Genomic DNA, 19,485 nt, shown 5'->3' with positions numbered 1-19,485 from the left:
CTTTTCTCTCTGATACATCCTACCATTGACCAGATTTCTGATACTCAGATCTTTCCTCAACAGAGGTAGGAAACATCTCCAGCAAGAAGAGCAAGTGCATTTGTCATTTTAACACGTCAAAAAACATTTACAGAAGGATGTGACAAGTGCTAAAACTGGTAAAAACCTAAGAGAACAGATCATACAGTCTCTTCTCAAAGAGAAGGACAGATTGAGAGCAAAGCCTCTCCCTGATTTTCAGTGACAGACACTGTTTTGTACTGTGTTGGAACAAAATTATAAAAATAATTTCAGCTTCCTAAAACCAAGGGTTCATCAGAAATGTTTTACAGGAGGAAAGAAAATAAAAAGGTAGCAGTATACAGGAAAGAAGTAGTAATTCCCAAACATCAAATAGCCAAAACTACTATGTTAGAAACATACTATTGTAAGAAAACAGACAAATAGAAATGTAGCTATTAGAAATGGTTCTTGGCTGCAAACATGGATTGCTTTTAAAACAACCAGGAACATTACTGGATTCCTCAAAAAGTTCAGTATCAACCAACAGTGGATTAATCCCTAAAGTAATACTTATCAGAAGTCCAGAGATCTGTAAAACTTGCAGCCTTTACATACAAAAGAAGCAAAGTATGTCCTGAAAATTATGAACAGTTCCATTAAATCACAGAACACTGAAACTGTAAACTTGCAACTTAAAAAATCCAGACAAGAACTAATCTGAAGGATTAAGTTAGATGGGAAATATTTTTCACCTAATTTCTACTTATATGACATATGAAACTTACAGAATCAGATATTATTCTAATGATAGCTAATGAGTCCTCAAGAATACACAAAGGTCAAACAAGATCACAGTTTGTTTCCAAAAATTTCTTGCACAAGAAAAATAATTGTAGTACCCTGCTTCCCTCGAGGAATAAAACAGCTTTGTTTATCACCTGTGGATTATCAATGTGAATAGGAAATTTCACTTCAAATAAGTGCAATATAAAATATTTAACACAATATTCTATATGAATGGCTGTTCAACTTATACTTACACTGATGATCCGAGTGATACTGCTCCCCAGGCAATGAATTGTTTGTTGGAGAGAATGGGTGGAATGTCTGAGCACCCAGTAGCTGTAGACACAGGTCTATTTTTCTCAGACTCCACCTCACCTTTTATCACCACATCATACTGAGGCCCAGATGGCAGCACAAGGATTTTCAAAGTACTTGAAAAATAAATAAATAAATTTAAATCCCACAACAGAACAAGATTAGCTGATGAAAACAACACAACTGAAAAAAAAATTACAGATAGGCTTTTTTAACCTTCTTAAGGGGAAAATACAAATACTTCCTTTTATTTTATGACAAAGGTCAGCTTTAGGCACAGCAAATTTAAATTCTTTGGGCTGTAAATACGCAGGCCACATGTACTTCATGAAATCTTCCAAAGTATTTCATCTGGAAATGGTTCAGACGAGTATTTCAGAGACTACAGTTAGGTAAATTAGTCCAAGCCAATTTCTGATTATTTTGAGTCTGATTTCGGAAAGAAACAGTGTCTAGCTGTCTCTGTGTAGATTAAAGAGATGCCTTTTGAATACCTTGAGAAACTTCATTGAATTTTTACAAGTCTGAAATACACAGGAGCAACAAGGAAGGAAATCAAGCTTTTAAATAATAGGTTGAAGCATTTGCTATAGCACAGACATGCTCCATACCAGGAACAAAACTCAAGAACCTTCATTCTAGCTGCCAGTGAATTCCTATGATGCCTGCTAACAGAGAGCCCTGCATCTCACCAGCAGGCAACATGGATCCTGAGTTATTTTATTAATCTTTTGGCAGCACTTGCATGTAGACTGCAAAGTTTCCAACCCTCCCAAGTACCTTGAGTCTGCAAAGCAAAGGAGTTATGCATAATGCCACAGGATCATACTGTCACTAGCACATAACTTCTCATTGTTTGATTTAATGCACTGGGTAGGCCTGGTTAAGCTAGGTAGTGAAGCTTAACATACTTTGAAGATACTCCTTTGTCCATTCTTGCTCAGTTAGAGCAGAAAATGGAAAACATATAACAAAAGAGCAAAGGTTGCTCTGGAGAAATGAGTCAGACACCTGTCATTGCCAAAAACTCTTACAAGGCACCAGAATGGTCACTTGAACCATCAAGTCTATTTCACAGAATGAAGTTTAACAGGTGTTATGTGCAAAACTATGAATGCTGTACATCTGCAAAAGAAACATGTACAATGCTGTACGGAATGTACAGTCAAACATTTATTTGATTGTGGCAAGCAAAATTGATGAATATTTGTGATCTTGATCAGTGCTTGAGTTTTTTTTATATGTAAAATTAAAATAACATTTCCCTTGCCTCAGCAGACCGATGAAGAGGGAAGCGACTGAAGGAGCTTCTGAAGTATTTTGAAGCTTTGTTGTACTTTAGAAACAACTACCATATAAAGAGCTTCAGGGACTTGCTAGATTTATTTATACAAAACAAATCTCAGAATATTTCTTGATGGAAAATATTACCTATTCATTAAGTTATACATAGCACAAGAGGCAGATAATCTATGGAAAAGGTGAACCCTAGCAAAAATCCTTTTGTAATGGATGAGGACTCTTGTGAAAACAACTAAAGCCAAAGTTTCTCTTGCAGGTAAACTTTCAATTTACTACCTTAATGTCAAAAGTACACAAGCAGCATAGAATCTGTTATATTACCTTTCTGTAGTTATTACATTTTTTGGAAAAAACAGGACAGTCACTGCTTGTTCTTCTCCAGGAAAAAGAAAAAGGCCCTCAGGTTCAACAGCAAAGCAGCTGTCCTGATCTGATGTCTGAAAGCATGCAAGGGGAAAAGGGAGGGTTATTTACTTATTTTAAGGGAATAAACATTTCTACGACGTAATACAGTTTGGTAGTACATCTGTTGTAGTTCAGACAATTCAAATACACCTGGAATCTCCAAAACTTTATCAATTAGCATCCACTATCATCACGTAACATGGCATTTGTGATACTAGTCATACATCCTATTTCTGTGGTCTCTGATCTGAAAAATGATGGGCTCACAACTCTCCATTTCATTTTTTTCTTATGTAAAATGGGACCAACTGCTCCTTCTGTTGACTTTGAAATGCTAGTTTCAAAAGTATTTAGTTCCCTTTCATTTTAGTTACCTGGGACCAAACTTTCCATGCATTCTCTAAAAGAATTAAAGTCAAGTAAAGACATTGCATATCTGAAAAGAACTCGCTTTGTATTTGGGTTGGCAAGATGTACACTGAAAACTGATGCACCTTTGTTAGAAAGTATAGATGTTTCCCAAAGATAATATTCATCTTTGCTCCAAACAGGCTTTATTCTACTACCCAGTTAACACCTGCTGTGCAGCACAGGGTTCACTGCTTTTACATACCTGTTATATACTTGTTAAAATATAGTAGAAATCATGAAGTTATTTTTGTTAAAACAAATACAACCGAAGCTGAGCAACAGAACATCCATATGCTTTTTCCAATAACATGAGCTAATCTCTTTGCTATCTTTCATTCTCTCTACATAAACTTATAAACCTCTTGTCAAGCCACAGAGTTGAGCTAAAACCCCAAGGCTCAACTCTAGTTTCAATAGTATTAACAGCACAGAAATCATGATTTCAAGAGGGAAAAACCAACGTACCTTAACTTTCAAATATACACTAATGTTTCCAGCATTTTTCAGTGGCAGCTGCTGTTTGGCTGTTGAACCCACACTAGCAGACAGATGTATTTTCTGCAAGAATAAAGTAAATGTGTATGTATGTATATATACATACATAATAAAAACGAACATTACAAAAACAGGAGGCAAGAAAGAGGCAAATATTCTTGAAACACAAACAAACCTGTAAGTCCTTTGGAGCATGTATCCTTGCTGTTCCAGCTCTTGCTCGGAGAGAAATACTTTTAATGACAGTGGTAGGTCCTGGACTATCCACTTCCACATCCACTCTTGCCAAGAACTCATCCGCTGGACCCAAGGGATCTAGAAACAAATTTCATGAGTAACAAAAGCAAGTTACTGCTCAATCTTAACATATTCATGTTGTGGTGATATTAACAGAAGCTCTCCCATTACCCTGGCAACACTTTTCTTTCCTCTTTAAAGTTGCACAGGATCTTACTTGAGAGTTTTACTTTTCTGTCAGTTGTGACTGAAATTGTCCCTAATGCAAACAAAAAAACCCCATCCTACCATACTAGCCAAACTAATTGATATATGTAATATTTTCTATCCAGGAAGCCAGAAAAAATCAGAGATTTCTTCAAATTTATCTATTTTACAACCAAAGCAATGTTTTCTTTAGTGATGATTTAATTCCCTCAGCAAAAGGAGTAACCCAAATTCCATGCATCCTGCAGTACAAACTTTGTACAGCTTGATACTGAAGCATAAATGTCCCTGATAATATATGAAGAATTAAGATATAGAAGTATTCTGTTTCCTACAGTTATTAAAACTGAATGTGATACCCAAAATATTAGGACACATAAACCCAAGATGGACTGTTTCATCTGAAGTGTACAGCCTGTTCCTGCAATTATAACACACATATACACTAAAAGTCAAATCTGTTTCAGTTAAAATGAAAATCAAATTGCTATACCTGAACAGGAAATTTGTTTCTTAGGTGCATGGAAAAGAACCCAAACTGTCAAAGCTTCAGGATCCTGAAAAAGAATTTGGTTGACATCTTAATGGGAGGGAGAGAACTATTAAGAGAGGGGGAAAAAAACTCACAAGCAAAAACCCCACCCACAAAACCTAAACAAAACTATACTGCTCAAACAGGTAGACTCCCCAAAAATCATTACTGTGAACTCAGATATTCAGCACTGCCATTTCAGACAGCAAATAACAGGAAGAATCAGCCAACCACAAACTACTTACTTGCCCATCATAGCTTGCATGTATCACATGATTTACAACTGATGGAGCTGTTGTCTGAGAAACTGCATCCATTTGTTCATCAGAAGGATTAACAGGTTCCTTGGAAAAGGTGAAGCACCGCCAAGCTACTGCATTCTGTCAAAGAAATAAAGTATTACAAGTATTAAATCTCTTATTGTCACTAACAGCAATGCTGACCAAGCCTAGAAATGCCAAACAATTTTGAATTCTCCAAGTAGTTTGGGAAAAAAAAAAAAAATCAAAAATTAGCCTGTAGTTTCAGTTAGTATATGATAGTCCAGCAAACCCTCTAAAAATAGTAGGAAATCCTTCTGCAGCAAAAGGGGACAAGTAGAATCTGCTTAGCTTAAGCTTCCAAGAAGTTTGGCTGTTGAAGACCAAATATCATTAGTCACCACAATAACCCGATCCACCTTAACATAAGGCCAGTCCGTTCTTGTTCTCCCATATACGGAAACAAGGCCAGCTCTTCCCACAGCACAAATCAGCAGCCAGCCTAGCCAAAAACCTGAAATCTGCATTGCCAGAGAGATACAGAGAGGAGAATCCTGTAGCCTCTAATACAGGTTATTCTCTAGTGGGACACAAAGCTTATAGAGCGAAGAGTCCTGCTCTTGCTCCTGTTAAACTTGCTAGCAGCAAGCTTGGCTGCTTCTTTGAACAGTCAACTGTTCCATTTGAATAGTGGAATATATCTTCAGCTTCTCAGAGGGAAGGTTTAGGCAACACAACCCTTTTGCTATCAGCTGCCCTGTGCTATCAGAGCAAGTGTCAGAGGCAGAAGCCCACTGCTAGGCTACAAAAACTAACAAACACACATGAAACAAGAAAACCACACCTATCCCAGCAGCACTGGTTTTTGTACCATTACAGCAGACTCAGATCACTAACCTGCAAAACCAGTTTATTTCCTGACTAACCAAAGATGTCTTGGGAATCTTACATCTAGTGTCCAGGGTATATTTCTTAATGATATATAACATAAAGTGAGTGTTTGAGTATTAAAATTCAGTATCACAAGATGTTAACTTGCACATACAGGAAGTGTACTGTACTTACTGCATTAATAATAAGTCTAATTGGCACAAAAGCATGGGTTTTGTTGATAAGTTTTAGGGGAAGAGCCTTCCAACTGCCATAAGTTAAGTCACCAAAATCCAGACAATCTCCTTTTCCTGGTTCCACCTGGTTTTAAAACAAAGAAGAATTCAGAAGGAAGGAAAACCTCCAAAATACACTACCATACAAAAGCACCAGGAAAGTAAGGATGTTATTCACCTATTCCATCCTCTTAATGCTATATCCACATATAATACAAACATCCTATTGGGGTAAGAGAAGTCTAAGAAATATGTTTCCTTTCATATTAAAAGTGGTTACAGCCAATTGGCTATCTCACATATATTTTGCCTGAATTAATTAAGCCAATCTTAGTGCAATATTCACCCACCAAAACCCAGTAGACAATCAAATTATTTTGGCTAATTTAAAAAAAAAATAAGTTTAAACTATGATTATTGTTAACTAGTAAGAAATGTCAGTTTTAGATACTTAAAAAGCCATTTTAGCAAGTTAAAAGTTAAGAAAATAACTAAAAAAGTTAATTTTTGCTAGTTTAAAAACATTAAAGTGTCATGATCTGCAGCAAAATATAGTTTTTATTTGGTACTTTTTCCAATCTCAAGAATATAGAGACCGACCACAGGGTTTAATTTTAATATGAAGCAAGTTTGAATGAACCCATGAAGAACATAGAGAATGGAGGATTTTTACAAACTACATAGAAAAAAATGCATTAAAAATAAACTAAAATTTATGGAAGAGACATTAAAAACTATATGCATTCATGTACATTCATTACTTTAAAACATATACTTAGCCGAAAGAAAGTTAACAGACCACCTTAAAAGGGAAAAAAAATTGTAAGCTGTGGCTAATGACTGAAAATTTTACTTTTATCAGCTATGACACAGACTATCAGGTAATTTGTTCAGGAACCTCCAAAAGTATCATCAAGCCTATTTCTGCCTGTCCATACTCTTACATTCTACACAAAGCCAGATTTAATTCTTAATGTCACACTGTCTCCTACCTGGTTGTTCTTCACGGTAAGACTCAAGACAAAAGCATTTTATACATCCACTTACCTTTAATTTTTAATTAATCCAAAATAAGAAAATATTCTCTACAACCATAAACAAGCTGGAAGTAATAAGAAACCAAGATAAAGTCTACTTGATGTAAAAAAAAAAAGAAATCCTTATAATTGGAAACAAATGCTTTTTGTTACATTTAATGTCCAACCCAACACAGTAGATACCTAGGAAGCATTAGACATTTAAGATCTCATCCACTGTTTTAACAATGGAAAAGTAATACATTTTAATTTATTCTTTTCAGTCAGAATCCTTTTTTTTTTCCAGTAGGTGCTTTTCCACAACTACAGCTTCCCAGACAGCAATAAGCTTCTCCAACATTTTATTGTATTCTCTTCCCACTCAAAGCATATGAAATTCCAGGTTTCTTTGGGAGCAATCCTGCATTCCCTATTATTTTCCAGTGTCATTAAACTATTCATAAAATTTCAACAACAAAAGACCCACAATCAGCAGCTACTTACTTCTAAATGAGGATTTTCAGCGACTGCTGTCAGAACCACTCTACTGGCCAAAGCTTCTGACTGAACGATTGTCTCGGCATCTGCAGAAACCGGCCAGGATGAAACATTGAGAATACACTGAAAGATCCCCGAATGAGAAGGTAAGAAAAGGATTTTCAGATCGTTGGTAGAATAGGATCCTACGATGATGTTGTTCTTGAAAACCAGACACTGATACTTCACAGGATCCACCTGAAAAAGAAAATACCTGTCATTTTCAACAGCCCTTTTGCCAGAGGGTCATTTCTTTCCAAACACCACATTTATATGGCACCGCTGCTCAGCACAGACATTTCGTATATGTTTTCCCTCCATTTAATTAATGTGTCTTCATATTCATGTCCCATTTCCATCTCACCCAACTGTAGGCATTTTCTTTTAATTTAAAGAGATAAGTCAGCCTGAAAATTGCTGGGATTTCTTTCCAGCTTCTAGTGAAAGACTGACACTGGAAAAACGAATTCATATGTGAAACTCCGATTTTTGAGAAAGAACAGCAGCAAAATAAACAAACAAAGCCAACTCCATTTGGTGTTTTCTGCCATCAGAGATGGAAGGAAGAGCTATAGTGGAAGAGTAATTGGAAAGTCGGTGTATGGAAGCCACTGGTCAATCCTAGTGTCTTAAAATTTCTGTTCTGAACATATTTGTAGATAATTTTCAAGCAGGAAAGACAGACTGTAATGCATACTTCGTGTATCTCAGAGCTGACTGAAAAAAATGTAGTTTAATTATACTGTGCAAACAAATGCATACATTTATTCCTGGAAATAACTGTAAAGCAATTTCATCTAAAATAATCACCTCTTGATACAACAGAATCTCAGGTTAGAATAGTTGCATAAAAGCCCCATGATACTGAGCTATTAGAAAAACATGTAAAAAATCGTAACTCTCATATGCATGTGTATAAATATATACGTACACAAAAGTGTGGTTTGGTGTTCTTTAAAGAGGAAACATGGTGAAAAAAGGACAGCAAAACCACAAGTCACACTCCTGGAAAGACATGTGCTACATCTGCTGGAAAAACATGCCTAAGGAGGGATACGATTGGGATTTATAAAACTTACAAGCTGCAATATATTAAGTGAATCATTGTTCGCTATTTCTCAGTAACACAGACCAAACAAAACCAGCAAGAACCAGATTTAAATCAAGAAAAGAGCAGTACTGTATACAATCTACAACTGAACTATGGACAACACTACATAATTTCAGCAGATTAACTAGAGAAAGGGCAGTCCACCACAAACTATTATGAACGGAAATAACATCTAACACAAAAGTTCCCAAGTATCAAACTGCCAGAAGCTCAGAGTACCCTATGTTTGTTTGTTCTTATATTCTTCTCTACTAAGTGTATTCATCAGTAAAAGACATTAAATCATACTAACAGACCTTTAATCTAACTCACTGTCACGTTCTTGAGATATTTTATTTCTGGAACCATAACTACGATAACAGAAGCAGATAAAATTTAACAAAATTAAAGTGCAAGACAGTTGATCTATGGCCTATAAGCTACCTACAATCCATCCAGCTTGAAATCTGCTCCAAATATTTCTCATTCTCCATCACTCAAGATCACCTGATTTCAAGAAAAATAGGAGCAAACTGCCAAAAATGTTTTAGCAGTAACAGTTCTCAGTGTGGATGCTTTCTTTCCTAGGGCTGCCTTTTCTTGCATACACAAAGGTGGGAACCAGTAAACTCAAACCTACCACACTTCATGCACACAGTACAATTCTACAAGTCAATTCTGTGATGTGGCATTTACCTCTCAAAGCCTACTTGTTGGAGTAAGTCAGGTGGCCTGGCTGAGAGAAGGTAGCACTGCTTTCGTGCATATTAAATATAAAACGGGGGAGAAATTACAAATCTGTACAGAGAGCTCTAATTTTACCTACGACATCTGATAAGATTACAGAATTATTCAGCTTAAAAAAAAAAAATCTCTTACCTTTTCTCCATTAATTGAAACACTTAGTATTCCAATGCTGACCTGCAACCACCGGTCAGTTGGATTATAAATGCTAAGAACCGTCTGTGATGCAATTCCCACACAACAGGCATTAGGGAACTTCAGTTCTTCTGGTATTTTTACCTGTCCTTCAGAAGAAAATATGCTCCTGTTAGTTTCAAGTACCTAGAAGCAAAACAACACTCAGGCTGCCACTATATCAAGTTTATGAACTTATCTGACAAATGCTTCATTATGGCAAAGAAATGTTTGACTCTTAACATTCTCATAAGGATGTTTTCCACAAGTCTGAAATGTGAAATTTCAATCATTTCTAATTTGCATCTTAAAGTTCTACTCTCACAGAAATAAATATTTATGGAAATAGTACATTCTATACACACCCATCAAATATATGTATACACAACTCATAAATTACTCATTGGTCACAACTGAATCAGTACTAGCCCAACTCAGAAAATCTGAATACCAGTACTATGACATCTTGTTGGTATAAATACGGGCAACGAGTAAGAAGTTCAAATTTCACTATTTTAAAATGCACTAACAAGATCAATGACTTAGAACAATCAATAAACAAGCTACAAACTGTCACAAATTCAAATCTTCAACCCCACTAGGTTGTCATTTAGACTGAAAGAATGAGCTAGAAAAAAAGTATTGCAGAAAACAACTAAGAAGATTGTAGGTTAAAAGAAGTCTTTAAAATGAAATAGTAATTTGCATTGCTTAGGTCTAAATACAGAGTAACAGCAGAAAGGTCAGAAGATACTTGGCAGCTTGTCTTTCCCCTTTATAACCAGCAAACAGTTTGAGGCCTCCAGTCTCCTCCTTGGACTTCTGGCCTTAACAGACTGCTAATGCCAAATGAAGCTGGAAATAGAAATGTCATCTACTTTCCTGATAAAATACAATGGAATTTCCAGGATTTTTAAATAATAAAGACTGCATAAACAATAACTGTGGTTAAACTTAGTAGTCATCTTAATTTTATTTACTGTAATATAAGCAACATTGCTATCACCATTCTTGCCTACAGCTATATTTTAAACACACTGTAAAAAACACACTTACCAATACCAGGTGACTTTGACAACTCCCACTCGTTTCTACCAGCTCCAAGAGGTTGTCCAGTACATGATTTTATATTTAAGATATTATTCCATGCAGTAGAGTGTGGATTATAAAGCGAAGCTGCACCCAAAGAGCCAGGACCAATATTTGGACCTAAAGGAATTCCTACAGTAAGTGGATTCTCAACATGTCCTGCTGGGATATTGGAACATGGAAGCCCTGCTGCAAGTCCAAAACCTGCAGAGATGCAGCCGTGAAACTGAGATAGAACTGTATTTCCAGAAGACGGCATATTTCCCAGATGCTGCTGTGCAAATGGAGTTGTTGCAAGAGAATGCCCTGTAAGCAAGGGGGGAACAGAAGGAATTGCTTGACTCTCGGAGGTAGTGACATGGGATTTAAATGTTGAAATAGGAACATACTGTTCACCAGATGAGTTTTGACTGCATGGCATGTAAGCGTTTAATCCAGAATATACAGGTAATACATTCACAGATTGTAATCCTTGTCTCTGTGCTTTGTTTGTTTGGTCCTGACACACCTCTTGTGTATCAACATTGACCGAATGAGGTTGAAAGGTGCATAATTTACTTGGTAAAGCTGATTTAACATGGTCTGGCTCTTTATGATTTGCTGGTACATTTGAAGGAATAGATGCAACCTGCTTTTCATTCTTTGGAAAACCTTCTTCAGACAGTTCTTGATCCAGTACATTATCAAGTTTTCTTTGAAGACCTACAAGTTCATTTTCTTCTCGTTTCTGGTCAATACTAAGTACTGCTTCTTTTCTATTTCTTTGACATGAATGGTCTTCTAGATTCTCCTTTGCATGTTCCCGTGGAGGAGTTGGGCTGGCTCGAATTATTGTTGTGCTCAGTTCACTAGCATTCTCATCCTAGTAAACAAACATAACATAACATACTGCATATTTTCGAAAAGCAAGCAGGGTACATAAGACAGAACTTAATATTGGTATTGCCTGCTAAGGAAATTTTCCTGTCTGACCATTACTGGTATTGCCATTCAATACAAATAGTCAAGTTTGCCAAGTCTTGTCAGAAGTTTTACTTTCGTAACAACTGTGGCTCTTTGCCTTGAAAAAGAAAACCTGCAACTTCAACCTGTCTGTTATCTTAAGTCACATTCTACTGGTCTGGTTGGGATAGCTAACTTTCTTCACAGCAGTCCCTATAGTGTTGTATTTTTGGATTTGTATCAAAAACAATGTTGATAACACACAAGACATACTTGCCAGCTTTTTAAGAAAGAGCTGAATGGCCTTGAACCAAGTCACTGATCAAAAAGGAATCAAGATGCATGAAAATGCTCTGACACAAACATGTTCTTTGTGCGCTCACACAAAGAAATCATTCAAGCCCAGAGACCTTCCATTTTGTCAGGTACTCATGGTATAGCTGGAATAAGCACACCTCACCCCCATTCTCAATTCTTCCTAGTCCCAGAATCTTGAGGTTTTTTCACTTGGAAATCAAAACAAGAGAAACAGAAGTACAGATCATAAATATGCATACACACAATGGGTTTCAAGGATTCTCCTAGTGGGTTAACAGTCAAGAGCAAAAGTGATTACACCCTCTCATGCACTGTTTGTAGCTACTAACAATAGCATGGACACTAATCAGTAGAGGACTGACCACAGGAAAATCACCCTTCCACAACTGGCATCACACTTAAGAGTCTTCACAATGGACGCACGGAAGCAAATCCAGGTATGTCCCCTACCAATCTGGAAAATGGAAGTGTTCTTTAGATGTGCTACAAAGGTTAATTTTTTTCTTGTTAAGGACACCTGTACTACAGATTACATTTTCAAAAATGGAGTTTCAGAATAATTTTTAAAAGTTTCAGAACCAAAACTAGACAGTGTGGTATCAAAGCAATGAGACATCAGCTCAGGACAGGTGTACCTAGAAAACTCTGACACAGGAACAAGAGAGCTACACAAAGGGATGGAAAGTATCTACAGTATAAAGTAATTATTCATCTTAAGTAAACAGGACCTGGGAAGCAGGGAATAGCATGTAAAAGAAGGGGAAAGACCAATAAAATAGTCGCTCAGATTGTTGTAGACGAGTAAGCTGCAAGTTACAGTCCTTTATAAAGGGCATTCAGAGCAGCGGCCCAAGGTGCAGCTTACCAGGCCAACTCAAGCAAACAATAAATAAAAAAATTTAAAAAATTAAAAAAACATGCACTTTTGACAACCTGACCCTAATGTTAAAGGGAAAAGGTATCACTGGTTAAAGAGACTGTGCTATAGTAAGTATTCAGATCTGAGAGTAACACCAATACAAACAACTTGTCTGTAGAAGCTTCAGCCAAGGGACATGAAAGTGGTTCTCAACAAGAACAAATGAGATTAAAATCTATCAGTCACTCCCTCTCAGCATAAAAGATTCCTAACACAAAGGAATAAATTAACACTGTGGGGTATTATAAATGGGACTTACAAATGTACTCATAATACAAATGTAAATCTTTGGCAAAGTTCTTGAGGATCTCCTTTCTGGGCTATCCTGGGGAACAAAGACTACTTAAACAGCAATATCTCTTCAAGACAAAGAGGTAAATCAGTATGCAGTCAGTTATGTCAAAGCACAAAGAGCCACCCATGGGCATGAGGTAACAGTAATCAAGAACTATATGCAAATCTGTGAAAAACAGACCTATGAGCTGATGCTATGCCAGCATGGACTGCAAGAAAACACCCATTTAAACTTGTCCTTGGGTTCCTTCCTATTGGGCTCTGATTCCCACTGGAAAAATCAAGATGGAAAACAACAAATACTTCCTGTGTAACTCGAACAACTAGACCTAGAACAAAATGGGCCATAGGCCAGCACACACATGCTCCAAGGATCAGGAAGAAGCAACATTGCTGCTGGTGCTCCTATAGGAGGAAGAGAAGGCTTCACTAAGCTTTCACTAGTCAGCAGTCCTGAAAAGACTCATCCTCTGCAAATGAAAGGAGAAAGTACAGTATTTCTATTTCCTGTGTTAGAAAAAAGCACAACTGAAAAAGATATTGCAAAATAAATGTAGTCACTTGTATTTACTCAGATATCCACACAGTCACAGAGGTTTTTCAGTTTTTGTTTGTCTGTTTTTTAAAGCTCCATCCACAGTTCTACACACTTTGGAAGAGGGGAGACAATACAGAAAGATCTCAGATCCAAGGAATACATAAACTCAGATAAAAGATGGTCAATTATTTCAATCAGCATAAGACTGCAAGTCTGAACACAAATTTCACTCTCAGAGTATACTCTTCCAAAGCAATAAAAACAGTCAGAATAACTGTCAGAGGTAGAAAAATATAGTTTCAGTCCTGAATAAAAGTAGTACAAGCTAAACTATGTATTTATAAACATTTCTACAGAAAAAGAATTAAACCGGGAAAAGTATTCTCCTAACAGCTTAAGCTGAACAGAAAGGGAACATCAGGAGTGATGAAAGCAGATATAGATCCTACAAAATACTACCGGAATACTGCACTACATTCCAAGAACAGAATGACTTAATGAGAAGTTATGGGAAAAAATGAAAGGAAAAAATACACCACATCTAACTTTTTCAAAAGTTTGTCGTTCTTTGATTGTTTTACTCTGTTTATATTCATTAGAGTACATGCATTTAGCACAGTCTATTCCAGAATTCAAATTCCTAAAAAATCAGGACTTGGGGAGAAGCAGAAGACCTTTTCCTTATGCACAGCATGTCCTAAACCGTTCTGAAACCCTTTTCTATTTTAGAATTACTTTGACCATTTAAAAGATCTGTTTGAGGGTAAGGGAGAGGGGCTGTTTTGTTTTTCTTACCCAGTATGTCTCTGGACTACGTACTGCTGCTGTGTTCTTATGGGTACTGCTGGCTGCAGAGACATAGGTCAATCTGCTCATGCTTGGACTTGAGTAAACTGACTGAGGTAGTACATTCTCCTTGCAAGAAGATTCCTGATACTGGGAGGGGCAAGTAAAGTCCTTTTCAGATCTGAAAAGCAGATTCAAAGTATGTGAGTATTAGAAGATATTTCTAATGCTGCCCTCAAGAAAATCAATACTACACATTAGTTAGACTATTCTAAAAGTCAACTTAAGCATTCTGTTTAACTTAGTCAGTAGAAATGAGAAACCACAATTTTAACTGGAAATCCTAATATCCACATAACATGCCTGAAAGAATACACACACTACTGCACATATTAACTTTTGAGAAACGCCCAACAGCCCACAACTCTAATAACATGTACAAAACACTAACTGTAACTTAAAAGTTAAGTCAAAGAAATCACTTGCCTTGTCTTTTTATGAGACTGCACATAATTATTAGCTACTGGCCATGTTTATATGTTTAAGACTACATTAATTTAGTTGTAATCTTTCACCTTATGACACTTACTGTTATAGAAGTTCATTTAAAATACGTTGCTCCTTCAGTTGCAAAGAAAACTTTAAACCTTAGACAGAACTATCCGTCAAGATACAAAGTGGTCAAAAGCAATATAAATATTTCTACCCATCCTCTCTCACAGCAAGCAATGGTTCGAATTAGAAAACCAAATGGAGTGAAATACTTATAAGTTTAAAATACACATCTTCATTGGTCTATAGAATGTCAAGGTTAGTCTATGAATGAAGTCTTAGCCTAAAAATGAGCTTCTATAAACCTACATGAAGGACAACATCTAAAATAGAACTTGATCCCTCAACAATCCTCACAAACCATTAATTCTTATAACCTGCACCAAGAATTTACCCTGAAAACGCTGTTCCAGAAGTCTCACTAGGAGAAGAGTGAATCAGAGGTGAAGTTGAAGGTCTGAAGCTATACTGCTCATCCTCCAGATGCTGTAAGTCACATTCAGGTAGAATGGGTTTATTGTCTATCAAATAAACAGAATTTAATAACAGTATTTATTTAGGTACACGTCTACTGTAAAGAAAGTCTTTTCAATAACTGGTTACATTTATACAGGTTTACTTACCAGTACTATTCTGGGAAGGTGGGGAGAGCTTCTCAAAAGTTACACGTTTTCCATTCCCACCACAAGCAGTATCGGCATCCTTGTTTCTCTTCTCTATTTCTGCATTTTGCTTCCTTTCATCATTGTCCAATTTCTGCGTAGGCTTTGCATTTGTAGGACTTACTGAGACATATCTAGTGGACTGCTTGGTAGGTTTTAAGTTGCTGAGACACAGAGTATTTCCTGTACTTCCCTCCAACAAATCATTACGTGGTTCAGGAACAGCATTTGTTGCTTGATCTACTGTTTCTCCACCTTCTCTTATACAAAATCTGCTACTGAGATTGCTGTTCTGGTAAGCAAGGGGACTTCTCTGGGCCACTTCCCTGTTTACTGCTAAAGGAATTCCACATGTGTGGGCTTCATTTCCATTAAGTGTATCTGATCTAACATCAGCACCCATTGACTGTAAATGTTTACTATTTACTACATCTGACAACTTTTCTGAACATTTAACACTATCCGCAGTTACGTCTTCATGGTTGGGAACACCAGACAGACTGGAAAAATTCTCACTATCACTTCCTTCATTGAGATAATTCAGCAATCGCTTTTCTATTTCTTGCTGTTTGCTGTGATTATTCATCAAGTCTTCTGCAAGAGCATCCTTACTTTTATCTTTACCCAGTAACAAGGTATCAGAGGTAAGGTTCTGGACAGATACCCCATGTTTCACAATACTCTCATATTCACTTTCATGTCCGTTCTCATCTGTTTTTTTGAGGTATTTTTCCATATCAAATACACTATTTTCATCATTGCTGGATAATACCTGAGTAGCAGAGAGTTCCGCCTCTTTAACAATTCCAGGAAGGAAATGTGTTCTTTTACTTTTATTAGAGAGTGCCATCATCATAGCAGCTAGCTGGGAAGGTTCAGCACTGGTTGAAGCATTAGCAATAGCAGCTGCAATTGTGCTAATACTCAGGACAGAGTCAGAATGATTAGATAAGCCGTCCTCAAACTTGTCTTTATGAGTTCCATCCTACAACAAACCAAAATGCACCACAGTAAGAAATTTTTTGTTCAGTGTTTTGTTTCCTGTATTTTGTTTGCTTGCTTGAATTATTTTGCATTTTGAGATATGGTAACGTATTAACATTTCTAGTTGTCACATTTTTAATCGCCTGTCAAGAAGGAACACTGCAATAGGCATAATTCTTATTCTGCTGATTTTTTAAAGTCTACTCCACAAAGGCTTTTTTTAAAGATTAAATGAAGATTGCCTGCTAGGAAGTCTTAGTTCATGTAAAACTCTTCAAATCCTAAAAAGCTTTAATTCAGTTGGAAAAACTGGGAGTAAAAACCCATTGAAAACAAACAGCAAAGAAGGTACCATGACCAAATATACAGTAAACTCCCATTTAACTTTAAATCATCCACCTCTCTACAGGGGGAAGACAAAGCTATTCCTACTGTTTCCTCTGTCACTCAAGTCTGATTTGTTCTTCAGTTTTCACATCGGCCGTGCTTAGCAAAGAGCATGGAGTACATAGAGAGTCACGTCCAGACCAGTCTCTTCCCACCTCTCAGACACACACCCATTCAGCAAGAATTGAAAACAGCTGTCCTCCTGTAGATATGCATGTATGTCTTCACAACATCCTCATAAAAAGATGGACAAAGTATGGAGCAGATAAGTAGACCGTGACTGGACCAAAAACTGGTTGGTCTGACAAGCTCAAAGGGTTGTGATCAACAGCACAAAGTCCACCAGGAGGCCAGTTACTCACTGGTAGAGTACCCTGGAGATCAAGACAGGGGCCAGTACTGTTCAACAAGTTCATTAATGATGTGGATGATGGGGCAGAGTGCACCTTCAGCAAGTTTCATCATCATACAAAATTGGGAGGTGTGGCTAATACACCAGGAGAGTCAGTTGTCATTCAGAGGGACCTCAACGGGACAGAAAAATGGGCTGAGAAGTTCAAAGGGAAATGCCAAGACCAGCACCTGAGGAGGAATAACTCCAGGCAGCCATACAGGCTGTGGACCAATCAGCTGGAAAGCACCTTGGCAGAAAAGGACTTGAGGGTACTGGTAGACAGGAAGTTGACCATGAGCCAGTAACATGCCCTTGTGTCAAAGAAGGTCAACAGCATCCTGGCCTACATTAGGAGGAGCATTGCCAGCAGGCTTAGGGAGGTGACACATTCAGGCAGAGAAGGTAGGTGTCTAGGGTAGGTATCTAGGATTACCAATTTGAAAATACACTTTTTCAGACTTGCACCATGTTGATATTCTTAAATTCTATCAACTACAAGACTTTATTCCTACGGTAAAGACAAGTTGTTTTCATTAAAAAAAAAAAATAGAAGAGCAAGACACAGATGAAATTCAGAAACTTGATGGCAGAATGTTAATAGCCAACGAGTCTCTGAAAAACTATAGGCTGACAGACTAACAACTCCAAAAGTGAATTTGGAAGAAAAAGGAAAACAAAATGGTGATAGTAACACCTGGCTCACTACAGGATCATGCTATTCTAATGAAACCATCCTAACAAACAGTGGCACCTATTATGATTCAAATGATCAATATAAAAAGCAATGAGCTGATATGAAAGCCCAAATTTAGCTGTAACCAAAGAAACAATAATAACTGGAGTCAGTTGAATTTTCTTTCAGTTCACATTTGCACTTTAGAGAAAAATACAAGACAAATACCTTTGCTTCACTTTTGGTAGCAGCTTCTGTATTAATGCTTTTATGTATTCCAGCTGCAGTATCCATCCTGTGCCCCAAATCTTCCGAGCTAGTAGAATTTGTATGTTCTTTTGTTTGTGCTTCTAGGTCATCTAAGAACAACAACAACAAAAAAGACATAGAGTTAATTAACAGTAAGGAAATTGTCTAAAAACTTGCATTCCTGGGATAGAATTGCTCCATTAATGCCCTACACAAAAAAAGAGCTGTTCCATAATTACCTGAGAGCACCTCAGACAACTGTGAAATCTCTTGGATGGTGTCACCTCCTGATGAATCAGACTGCCTTAGCAAAGCAACAGGTTGCCTTTTCTTCGGAGATGTAATATAGTAACCAAAAGATGGCTATAAAAAAAAAAATACCCCAGAATACAGCATGAGTAAATTTAATAATTAACAAATAGGTTCAGTGGGTTTGCAAAGCAGTTTCAGCCCACAGTGCCTGCCCAATTGGTGTCTGGCTCTCATACTACTAAGAAATAACATGTGCCTCCTAATACTGCAAATGCCTAATCCAAATACATACATTTCCCATATATATACATACATAAAATAAACTAACAAATGTCATGGTTGAACCCCAGCTAGCAACTCATTACCACACAAGCCATTCACTCACTCTCACCACCACCAGAAAGAGCTGAAGAGAACAGGTAAACCTTGCGGGTTGAGATAAGAACAGTTTAATAACTGACACAAGATATAAATTAAAACTACAGCAATTGTAATGAAAAGGAGGGAGGAAAGAATGCAACTCAAAAGAAACAAGTGGTGCACAACACAATCACTCACCAATGCCCAGTCTGTCCCTGAACAGTGATCTGTGGCTGCCAGCCAACTCCCACCAGTCTATAGACCGAGCATCATGTTCTATGGTACAGAATATCCCTTTGGCCAATTCAGGTCAGCTGTTCTGGCCATGCTCCCCCCCACCTTCTTCTGCACCTGCTCACTCACAGAGCACGAGACACTGCAAAGTCCTTGATTTACAGTAAGCACTACTTAGCAACAACCAAAACATCAGTGTGTTATCAACACTGTTCTCATATTAAATTCAAAG

At 37.1% G+C, this 19,485-nt stretch overlaps 1 protein-coding gene across 1 annotated transcript in view; it reads right to left on the bottom strand.

The window, feature by feature from the left end:
* Positions 1 to 19,485, bottom strand: part of CEP192 (centrosomal protein 192) — a 60,264-nt gene that overhangs the window by 28,251 nt on the left and 12,528 nt on the right. The window contains exons 12-26 of the mRNA XM_018081893.3: positions 18,647 to 18,770; positions 18,387 to 18,517; positions 15,682 to 16,705; positions 15,453 to 15,579; positions 14,516 to 14,687; positions 10,677 to 11,571; positions 9,582 to 9,730; positions 7,580 to 7,810; positions 6,019 to 6,144; positions 4,939 to 5,073; positions 4,655 to 4,718; positions 3,893 to 4,032; positions 3,688 to 3,780; positions 2,728 to 2,843; positions 1,044 to 1,220 (exon numbers count right to left, since the gene is read on the bottom strand). Coding sequence (XP_017937382.3) covers positions 1,044 to 1,220; positions 2,728 to 2,843; positions 3,688 to 3,780; positions 3,893 to 4,032; positions 4,655 to 4,718; positions 4,939 to 5,073; positions 6,019 to 6,144; positions 7,580 to 7,810; positions 9,582 to 9,730; positions 10,677 to 11,571; positions 14,516 to 14,687; positions 15,453 to 15,579; positions 15,682 to 16,705; positions 18,387 to 18,517; positions 18,647 to 18,770 — 3,704 coding nt within the window. The remainder of the gene's footprint in view (positions 1 to 1,043; positions 1,221 to 2,727; positions 2,844 to 3,687; positions 3,781 to 3,892; positions 4,033 to 4,654; positions 4,719 to 4,938; positions 5,074 to 6,018; positions 6,145 to 7,579; positions 7,811 to 9,581; positions 9,731 to 10,676; positions 11,572 to 14,515; positions 14,688 to 15,452; positions 15,580 to 15,681; positions 16,706 to 18,386; positions 18,518 to 18,646; positions 18,771 to 19,485) is intronic.

Source organism: Manacus vitellinus, unplaced genomic scaffold, assembly GCF_001715985.3.
Source record: "Manacus vitellinus isolate BGI_N305 unplaced genomic scaffold, ASM171598v3 scaffold_1_pilon, whole genome shotgun sequence".
In the NCBI taxonomy this organism is placed as follows: domain Eukaryota; kingdom Metazoa; phylum Chordata; class Aves; order Passeriformes; family Pipridae; genus Manacus; species Manacus vitellinus.
Note: the sequence above shows the minus strand (reverse complement) of the source record. Positions and strands in the feature narration are given on the sequence as shown.